We start from the raw sequence: 11286 nt of genomic DNA, 5'->3' as shown, positions 1-11286 counted from the left end.
TGTCATCCAAAATTTCGTTAAGTGGGGTCCAATTGTGCCACGTGTTAACATATTATTAGTTTATAAAAAAAATAAAAAAAAAAACAAAAACCTTAAACTAACCCAGCCACCCTAACCCCACTGCTGGCAGTGCGGCGCCACCACAGCCTTACCATTACCCTCCCGTTCCCAGTCAAAAGCCATCGGAAAACCCTCTCCTTCCCTTTCCCCCTCCCCAAAACCGACAGTCACACCCCAACAACCACAATCTAAGGCCGTTCAATTTTCAACCAAAAAACGGCCCTAAAATGGCCACTTACGGTCGAAATCGACCATTTCGGCCCTTAATTGTCCAATTTCAACCACTAGCGGCCGTTTTCGATCGCCAATTTTAAGGTGTCTGAAAAACGGTAGTCGTTTAAGATGGTCTTTGGGGTGGGGGAAAGGGAGGGAGAGGATTTACCGATGTCAAGGGCTGGGATCGGGGCTGTCAAGAGTGAGTGAATCGCGGCGGCAACCTGCCAGAGGTGTGGCTGACGGTGGAGGTGGGGTGGCTGTGGTAGTTTACGTTTTAGGGTTTTGTTTTTTTTTATTATTTTGGACCAATAATATGCTGACACGTAGGCATTGTGGCCCCACTAACGGATTTCATCCCTAAATCAATTAAGTGGTGGTAAAAGCCAATTTTTTTTTAACTTTTTGTGGTGTTAAAATAGAAGTTTTTTATTTTTTTTGTAGTGTTAAAATCCATTTTGGACTATTTTGTGGTGTTAAAATTCAAAATTTCCTTAATATTACAATATGGGTAACTACTCTTTTCAAACCAAAATTAAACTATATATAAATTATATAACAACAATAGTTACTAATATCATGAAAATATATGTATTGAGACAAATCTAACAAGACCAATTAAGACTCCACTTAACTACTTTGTACAACAACATCAAACAACAATCAAAGCTAATATAAAAAATGAGCATAAATTCTTATATGTGGTTATGTGGCTAGCCACACGACCATCATGGGGTCACTCAGTCAGTGTAACAAGGATTACTTAGTCATGGGTCACTTGGTCATTCACTATTTTAAGGGTTATTTAGTCACTATTACAAGGAATACGCGATTAGTGTTATAGGTTAATTTTAGTTCAGTTCAGTTCAGCTCCAATCAGTTCATTTCAGTTCAATTCCTAATTTTCTTCACTCATAAACACTTCATTTCAGCTCTATTCGGTTCAGTTTAGTTCAATTTAGTTCAACTCTAATCTGTATCGGTTCAGTTCTGTAAATCAGAGTAGGCTCTTAGTATTTTTACAAGCGGTCACATGGTGTGGCTAGCCGCACATATAACACGCTGAAAAATAAGATCTACTGCCATGAACCAAGAGTTCATCTCTTATACTTGGCAGCCATAATCTTTTCCTTCATTCCTTTCTTTCCAAAGCATGTACATTATACGACTATGCGTATAATCAAATAATGTGATTAAAGAAGATTGCATGTTCAACCTAAAAAACCAAGCAAAGCTTGGTGGAGTTGGTGGGGAACTCACCTTGTGACTTTGAGGTCACGAATTCGAGCCCCACCAACTACAAAAAGTTTGGGAGTAGGGGGATTCCCTTACCTCCCCCCTTTACTCTCAAGCAATGACCTACGCAACTGGACTGGCTAAACCTGTAAGAGGTACTTAAAAAGGCTAGATGTTTTGCATGTATATATCTAAGCTAGTTGAAATAAGTTGATAAAACGACCTCTTCTCTCTCTCTCTCTCTCTCTCTTTAAAAAAAAATTATTTTATTTTATTTTTATTTTTATGTGATAAAACGACTTAATGTATCACAAATTTACAAATACGGAGTACAATTTAATCAAGTAGGATAAGTAGTATTCTTTTGGTGAACATTATTATTTGGAGTAATGCCAAGACCGTTTACTTTATTTAAATGGATAAAAACCCATTCTACTTTATCTTATCCCTAATATGGCTTAATAAAAAGATACATGCAGTATTTATATCGTGAAGACGTGGAAGGTCTCAACTTTATTTCATGTGTAGTTGCGAATGTGCAGCCTATTTAATTTATTTGGAGACAACTTAATTAAGATGGTTGTTTATTTTATGATATGGTGTCATTAGAAGAAATAATGTAATTTGCCTAAACAGAGTAAACAAAATTGAAAATTTTCATATAATTATGAATTGTGATGCAAATGGATCTGCATGTTGGCATGTTGCAAATTAAATTCACTCTTAAATATTTTGGCTACCTAGTTGTCAAGTTGATTCTTAGTTTGGATAAATGAAGGAAACTCTTATTTGATTCAATTTTATTTTTGTTAATTTAGATTTCATTTGTAGATGTCGTATGTCTTTTTATCAATGAATTAATTTGTTTACAAAAACAAAAGCTCAAATTAGGATCTTTTCGTTTCATCTTATATGTTCAATAAAAAATAAATAATTAAGTTCAGACAATGCAGAAAAATAGGTTTTAAGTTCATATTATAACGTATCCATACCATTGCACCATACCTAAGCATTTTAAAGACATCATAATGTTTGTTAGAGGCAAGGAAAGTTCAATTTATATGGCTTTTCAGATGTATATAATTACAATTTTGAAGTCATGAAATCAACTATTTTCATTCAACTCTTAATATAAAAAAATATATAAAAAAAATTGAATATTTCATGCATCCCTATATAAATTATGGTGGCGTTGCTCTTATGAAGGAATTTTGGTTAGTAAAACCCGGCTCTCTAGACTCGATCAGCAATGCAAGTTGCTACATTCATAAAGCCTCCTATGAAGACCAAGGTTAATGACGGCTTTGTTAATTTATTGGTCAATTCAACATATTAAATTACCATGTTACACTTAGAACCTGTTCTCTTCAATTTGATTTCAGTTCACTTTAGTTCTCAGTTCAGTAAATCAGAACAAGCCCTTAGCTTACTCATTTAGATGAAGAGTTTGGGATTAAAATAATGTTAAAAAAAATCGGTACCACAGTAATTAATTGAGTAGAACTTTGGATCATACTGTAATTGAGTAGAACTTTGGATATATTGGAATATGTTAATGACATTTTTTTGTAATTTTGAAAAAGTATGAAGGCAAATAATGTTTCTATAAGCTCCTCAAAATATACTTCCTGTGTCCCTATTTTCCCCTAAATTTGTCAAAAATAAAAATACAAATAAATAAAGCCATTGTTAAATGTACTATCCACATAAACTATACTCAACACCCAGCTATTTTTTTTTTAGAATTCCTCATGAGTTCAAATGTGTTCCTAATTTCATCGTCTTTTTCTTTGAACTAGGTGGCTAAACTTTGTTAATATAACTTTCAAATTAAATCAAACAAACTATTTCTAGTCTTCCTCACAATTAAAGATAATTGAGTTGAATTGTATATAAAAAATTTCTCAAGCTGTCCTATACAAATATAATTTTGCCACGCTAGCTTACTTTTTTCCTATGGTACCGTACTTATCAAACCTAATTAATTTAATAAAACAGTAAAATCAGCCAAACTTGAAAGTCTGCCATTTATTTATTATTATTTTTTTCATAAATTATGGGACTCATTCAACTAACACAATAAAATAATTAAACATGCGCGTATAGGTTTCATTATAAATATGGACCATCATCACCATCATTTTCATACATCATATTCAAAAACTTACTAGACATCACATATTACTCATATTTTGTTACAAAAAGAATTGAAATATAATCATATATTATATATCTTCAAGAATAATCATTCAATAATTTAGAATTAAGGAGATGGTTAAGGTGAAGGGGATAGTTGTGTTGCAAAAGAAGAACACTTTATTGGATTTCAAGGATTTGAGTTCATCATTTCTTGATGGTGTTCATGAGATATTGCTAGGAAAGAAGGTGTCTTTTCAGCTTGTTAGTGCCGTCAATGCTGATCCAGGTTTGTTGTTTTCTCTTTACATTATTATCTCATTCTATTCAATATTCAATATTCAATATAGTCTTGGAATTGAAATATGAAATTCACTCATATGAAAGTCGATCATGGACAATGGTCATTGAATGAATTTGAGTACATATAATGTATATGTTACACAAACTGTTATTAAGGAGCATTATTCATGCACAGGATAGAAGGATAAAGTAGTTGACTAACTTTTTAACGAATTTTATGTGAGAATTGATGTTTGGGGCTGATTCCCATTAAATTCTTTGATTTGTAGAAGAGAATTGCCTTTTTTTTTTTTCCATCCTAGCATAGAGATTTTACCTTATTATTACCTAACCTAGGAAGATAATGCATCCATGCAATCAACATGTATATATATATATATATATATATATATATATATATATATATATATATATATATATATATATATATCTTTTGTAATAGCTTAGATGGTTGATAAGTAATAATAAATAAAACATTAAATATACTTTTTGACTTGTGATTTTATTTTGCATGTCAAAATTAATGTTATATCAATTTATGTAATGTACGCAAGCCTCAAGGGTCCTATATAGTAGGCTATATAGTATGGGTTAGAATTTTGGATCTAGACTCAAACTGCGCTACCCTACCTATTAAGTTCTAAACTGGTACCCTATCACTTTATTCAAATTAGAGTAGTTTAAACCCTTTATCATCCCCAGTTAGACCTTATTTTGCTTACCTAAATATGCTCATTTTAGTAAAAATAAGTAGTTCTTCAAATAAGGGTTAATATATTATGATAAGAGGAATTCAAGAAAAATAAGTGTAAATATGCTCTTATAAAGTTATAAGGATAAAAAGGGTTACCAAAATTCAATTTACAATTAAAAAAATTAATAAATCGAAACATTTTTTGTATTTTGTGTTAACCTTAACCAATTTAATTATAATTGGTAGAACTAACCGTAGTAAAATGTCAAACTAAAAATTTTATTTGATACCCGAATTGAAACATGATTGAAAAAAAAAGGATGGGGAAAATAATTTCATTTCAGTAAAAATAATTTCAGTTCAATGTAAATCAATAAGAAGAAATATAACAATGAATCAGTAAAAAAATTTCAGTTTAGCAAAATTAATTTTAATTCAGTACAAATAATTTCAGTTTAATAAAAATAAGGTTAAGTGACCAGGGTCTTATTGGGAGGGTTGTTCATCGGTCCAAGACCGGACTGAACCAGACCGACCCGGACAGGACCGAAGACCGAAAATCAGAATTTTAAGAACCGACGAAGACCGGACCGATTAATTCGGTCCGCTCTGGTCCGGGTCGGTCCGAGGTGGTCCAGTCAATTTTTCGATGCGGAACTATTTATGAACACCCCTACTTATTGGTTGAAAGAGAAAAAAAAAAATTTAGGGGAAAAAAAAACTTCGGGCTTGTTTGGTAAATGGCTTTTCATTAGCTTTTGGCTTTTTCATTTGGTCAAACATCCAAAATTTGTGTTTGGTAAATGGCTTTTTCAGCCAGCTGAAAAGCTGGCTTTTAAGCCAAAATGAAAAAGTTACTTGGAGTGGCTTTTGACTTTTGACTTTTGGCTACCTAAATTACCAATAACATCCAATAGTCAATTTTACCAAACATGCTTTTAGACTAATAAAAAGTCAAACATCCAACAAAAAACGTCAATACAAACAGTCAATCAAACCAACCGACAGTCAACAGCCAGCAGCTAGCAGTCAATTGTCAAACAAGGCCTTTATGAAATAAAACTTTCATTATTGTCATCTTTCAAAAAAAAAAAAAAAAAAAATCTTTCATTATTGTCATCAGCATTCACCGCCTTACCTTGCATCATTATACTCACAATCCCACCTTTTTCCCACAAATCTCTTAAACGACTGTGTTTTACTAACCGTTGTCAGGTACTGTTTATTATCCTCTTTTATCTTAATTTAATTTTAATTCTTATCGAATTTATAGGTTTTCCATTATTACGTTAATGTTAAATGTTGTTTTGATTATGTGTTTGTACGTAAGGGGCAAAAAAAAAAAAAAAAAAAAAAAAAAAAATTGCTGAATTGATGAAGTTAATGTATTTTACTTGTAATTTGTAAGTGATTAATTATAAAAGTGATATCCAATTAATTAATCTGAAACTTTGTTTATTTGGTTATTACTGTATAATTCGAGAGGTTTTACCCATCAAATCTTTAATACTCACATCAAGGTTAATATTGTGACATGAATTTCTAGTTATGATGCGTATAGCTGGCAATGAGCGAGGGATAGTTCAAGTAGTTAGAGTTTTCCTCCTGGTTCCAGATGATCCCGAGATCAATTCTCATATGTATAAGAATTTGCAGAACTTTCTATAGTAGTTGAATCAATCCTATATTATTTCTACCCTTTAATTATTACAATTATTTATTAGGAGATTCAGATGGAATTGGATCAAAGTGCAATGTGCTTGTATCATTATTGAGGAGGTTTTTTTGATGATATGTATAGAAAACAAGCCGGAGTAATTTATCCTTGCAAAATTTTAAATTTTATGTTAAGAAAATTTGAAATTCTGGATTATGTATGTATATTTCATATGTCCCTTGATAATATTACGAAAATGTAGTTAACATGGAGAATTGTATGAATTTCAGCTAATAACTTGAAAGGTAAACTTGGAAAAGCTTCCTATTTGAAGGACTGGAACACAAAATCCACTGGCTTAGCAGTTGATGAGGCTGTATTTAATGTGACATTTGACTGGGATAAGGAAATTGGTGCTCCTGGTGCATTGATCGTTAAGAACGAGCACCACAGCGAGTTTTTTCTGAAAACTGTGACCCTAGAAGATGTCCCTGATCATGGAAAAGTTCTCTTTGTTTGCAACTCATGGGTTTATCCAACTCAATACTACGAGAAGGATCGTGTATTCTTTACCAATAAGGTTACATCCTACATACTTTTATCTAGTTTTCGCTGTTTACATTTATACATATTGTGACAGGCTTTTTTGTCTTAATAAATTTTTATGTTGGTGATTGTTGTTAATAAAATTTTCGGGTGTTTTTTACATTAGACATACTTACCTCATCAAACACCTGCATTACTGTCCAATTACCGTGAAGAAGAGCTGGAAATTTTGAGAGGAAAGGGAAAAGAGAATGCAATGCTGAAGGAAAGTGACCGAGTTTATGACTATGCACTTTATAATGATCTAGGAGAGCCAGAAAAAGGTCCGGAATATGCCCGACCAGTATTTGGAGGATCCACTGAATATCCTTATCCTCGTAGAGGTCGAACAGGCCGTCCACCTTCAAAAACAGGTTACATTACTTCCATTTGTTCATAACATTTCATCCTTGCATTGCATCACTCTTTTCACTGTTGAAAATTTGAAAGCTAAACAAAAATCTTACTTTTGTGTTAACATTATCATCATATTTCCCTTGCAGATCCTGCCATTGAAAGCAGGCTGCCATTGCTCAAGGGTCTAGATATATATGTTCCAAGAGACGAACAATTTGGGAACCTTAAGATGGCTGATTTCCTTGGTGATTCAGTGAAGTCCCTGTCACAGGGCTTTGCTGGCTTGGTCCGAGCAGTGTTGGACAAGACACCGAAAGAGTTTGACAGTTTTCAAGACGTGCTGGATATGTTTGAAGGAGGAATTAAGCTGCCAGAGAGTCCATTTCTAGATCAATTAAGACAAAGTCTCCCTTCGCAATTTCTGAGAGAGATTACTCGAAATGATGGTGCACCAATTCTGAAATACCCAACGCCTGGAATAATTAAAGGTACACAATAGCTTATATAAGACCCTTAGTGAATGGATCTGAAGCATTAACATTCATCAACTTATTCCTTTATAATGTTCTGAACTTGCTGATACAGAGGATAAGTCAGCTTGGAGTACTGATGAAGAATTTGCAAGGGAGATGTTGGCTGGAATTCATCCTCTTGCCATTCGTCGCTTGGAGGTAATATATGGCTGCGTTTAATTTATCCATCATGTAGATATGAAAATAAAAGCGTACTAAATTTTTTGGTATTCAAGAGCAAATTTTTACTTCTCTGTTAATTGAAATCTACCAATCTACACTGATCTGTTAGTTTCCTGGTATTCACACTTAGATTGTAATAGAGTAATTTAGATGTCTGCCTCAGTTTCTTTGTTGTGCATATGAGGTAATCTAAGAATGTCTGGTTTGATAATCAATAATTATGATGTTTTGGGGACAAGGTTGCCTAGCATTCCTTAGTTGAAAATTTGAAATCATGCTTGCAAGGCTGACACTTGACAGTATATTTTTGTTTGGTTAAGTTAGCGATTAGATCAAGATGTTTGTCTTATGAATCAAAACATTATACAAATGAAACCCTCATTCCCTTTGAAATGCAGGAGTTCCCCCCAGTTAGTAGGCTTGATCCTACAGTATATGGAAACCAAAGAAGCTCAATCACTGAGGACATTATAGAAGAAAAACTAGATGGTCTAACTGTGCATGAGGTAGCTTTCTCAACTGGTTTCCAATCATATTATACCTACTCATGTCTTCATTCTTATATAAGTTATCCGTGTCTTTCCCCTGAATTAGGCAATTGAGAGTAATAGGCTATTCATATTGGACCATTATGATACGATGATGCCATATCTGAGGATGATCAACACGAATACTCCCTCAAAGGTTTATGCCACCCGTACAATCCTCTTCCTAAAAGATGACGGAACATTGAAGCCGTTGGTGATTGAGTTAAGCCTACCACATCCTGATGGGGATCAATTTGGTGCTGTTAGCGAAGTATACAAACCAGCCTCTGATGGGATTGAAGGCTCTATTTGGCAGCTAGCCAAAGCTTATGTGGCCGTTACTGACGCTGGTTATCATCAGCTTATCAGCCACTGGTACTAAATTTTCTATTAAAGGTTTGTTTACCTTGTATAAAAGTCATGTTTCAAGCTCTGACTTCTGGTGGGGTATCTTCTTTTGGACAGGTTACACACGCATGCAGTCATTGAACCGTTTGTAATAGCTTCGCATAGACAGCTGAGTGTGCTTCACCCAGTTCACAAACTACTGCATCCACACTTTCGTGATACAATGCGCATAAATTCCATAGCACGGCAGACTGCTCTTAACCCTAATGGTTTGTTTGAACAAGCCGTCTTTCTCAGACAGTATTCTGCGGTGTGGTCATCCAAACTGTACAAAGACTGGGTTTTCACTGATCAAGCTCTTCCGAGAGACCTTGTCAAGAGGTATGTCACCTTATTATTTATCATGTCTAATTCATTCAAATCTAATAAAAAACATACTGTAATTGTCCTTAACTTAATCAATGTCCTGTCAATATTGCTCAGAGGAATGGCGGTAAAGGACTCAGAAAGCCCTCATGGATACAAACTACACATCAAGGACTACCCATATGCTGTTGATGGACTAGAAGTTTGGTCTGCAATTGAGACTTGGGTCCAGGAGTATTGCTCATCTTACTATGAGTCCGATGACATGGTTGCTACTGACCCTGAATTACAGTCCTGGTGGAAGGAAATCAGAGAAGTAGGCCACGGTGATAAGAAGGATGAAGATTGGTGGCCGAGCATGACGACTCTAAAGGACCTCACTGAAACCTGCACAACTATTATATGGTTAGCTTCTGCAGTCCATGCAGCAGTCAATTTCGGACAGTACACGTATGCAGGCTATGTACCCAACAGGCCAACCATAAGCCGTCGGTTCATGCCAAAACCGGATACTCCTGAGTACGAAGAGATCAAGGAAAACTTCGAACTTGCATTCTTGAAGACAATAATGAGCCAGAACCAAGCATTGGTGGGTGTATCTGTTATTGAACTTATATCTAGTCATTCCTCTGATGAGGTTTATCTTGGACAACGAGAGATCGATGAATGGACTACAGACCCTACACCATTAGAAGCATTCAAGAAATTTGGACAAACGTTGGTGGAAATCGAAGATAAGATTGTCGAAAGGAACAACAATGAAAGCTTGAAGAATCGGGTTGGTCCGGCTAAGTTGCCCTACACTCTACTTTACCCTTCAAGTGGTGTGGGAATAACTGGTAAGGGAATACCAAATAGCGTTTCAACTTGAAACTCCTGTTCATTTTATCCTGTTATTTCAGGGAAAAAAAAACTGTCTGAAGTGAAATGATCAGCATATAATTCAGGTTACGTAAAATAATACTTACATACCAATTTGTGATATTTGTAAAATATATTCAGCATTTATTTTTAGTTTCAGATGTAAATGTGGACCGGCCTATAATAAATTCCATCAGGCCTTTGTATTCTTTGATTGAATTATTATGTATACAGTATCAATGTTTCATGCTAGTTATCTATTACTCCGTATTCTCTATTTAAGAAAAAATTTATGTGAGAGTTTAAGGAAAAGCTAGTTATTGGCCTGGACGATGCTCCGGATCACTATATATTTGTATATTTGAAAAAACTAAATTTAAAAGGGTAGTGTTCACCAATATTTATAAATGAATAAGAATACAGTAATAATAATAAAATAATAATTTATGTAAATATTACAGAGTATTTTGTATAATTGCTTGATTGGTATTGATCTAGGAAATTAGCATTCAAGGAATTAACAACCATTAATGTGTGGTTAATGTCTTAATGTGCAATAATTATTTAGGAGTTACATTTTTTGGGGAAATTAAGTACAAATGTTATACATGTGAAGAGTTTTAGGGTAATGAATGATGACACATAATGTGACACGTATTGCTCATGTGGCGCCATACGTGTCACATTATGTTCTTTATATTTGTAGTAATAATAATAAAACTGTACCTTATTGCATTGTGTGTTGTGTCATTTAGATCTTGGACATTTATTTGCTCATTTATTCCATCACCAAGTTCATTTACTAGTATAATTATTACTACAAATATAAAGAACAAAGCGACAAATAATGTAGATGAAATTTGATTTTTCGGATACCATTCTAAAGCTGATATATTATTAATTTTTTCTTGCATGATCTTTAAAACTTATTTTTTACCATCAATATCTTTAATCATGTATTAATAAAAATTACAAATTATAAAAATAATATTATTGTAGAATGTAGATAAATCTAATAATATTTCACAAGTTCATATCTTTTATATATGTACTTGGTGAGAATTTTCAACTAATTATTTTTTTTATTTGACCATAAAAGTAAACATCATTTTGAGGCGAAAGGAACACTTCATTTGATTGAAACCGTATGCCAAATAATAAGACCCCCTTATTGGGCCAACCGGCAACCCATACCAACAAAGACCCATAATTCCACAGGTCAACCTGTTAATTATATACTCCGTAGTC

The 11286-nt window shown here is 33.7% G+C and overlaps 1 protein-coding gene across 1 annotated transcript; it reads left to right on the top strand.

The window, feature by feature from the left end:
• Positions 1 to 3703: 3703 nt before the first annotated feature.
• LOC145576223 (putative linoleate 9S-lipoxygenase 5) lies at positions 3704 to 10290 on the top strand. The gene is made up of 9 exons (XM_081634005.1): positions 3704 to 3934; positions 6590 to 6879; positions 7012 to 7258; positions 7388 to 7729; positions 7827 to 7912; positions 8335 to 8442; positions 8531 to 8838; positions 8929 to 9192; positions 9295 to 10290. The coding sequence occupies exons 1-9, from the start codon at positions 3781 to 3783 to the stop codon at positions 10046 to 10048; spliced, it is 2553 nt and encodes an 850-aa protein (XP_081490131.1). The 5' UTR covers positions 3704 to 3780; the 3' UTR covers positions 10049 to 10290.
• The last annotated feature ends 996 nt before the right edge of the window (positions 10291 to 11286 follow it).

The sequence above is a fragment of the Chenopodium album genome, chromosome 13 (genome assembly GCF_948465745.1).
Source record: "Chenopodium album chromosome 13, dcCheAlbu1.1, whole genome shotgun sequence".
Lineage (NCBI taxonomy): Eukaryota > Viridiplantae > Streptophyta > Magnoliopsida > Caryophyllales > Amaranthaceae > Chenopodium > Chenopodium album.
The sequence above is the reverse complement of the archived record's forward strand: the minus strand, read 5'-3'. Positions and strand labels throughout refer to the sequence as shown.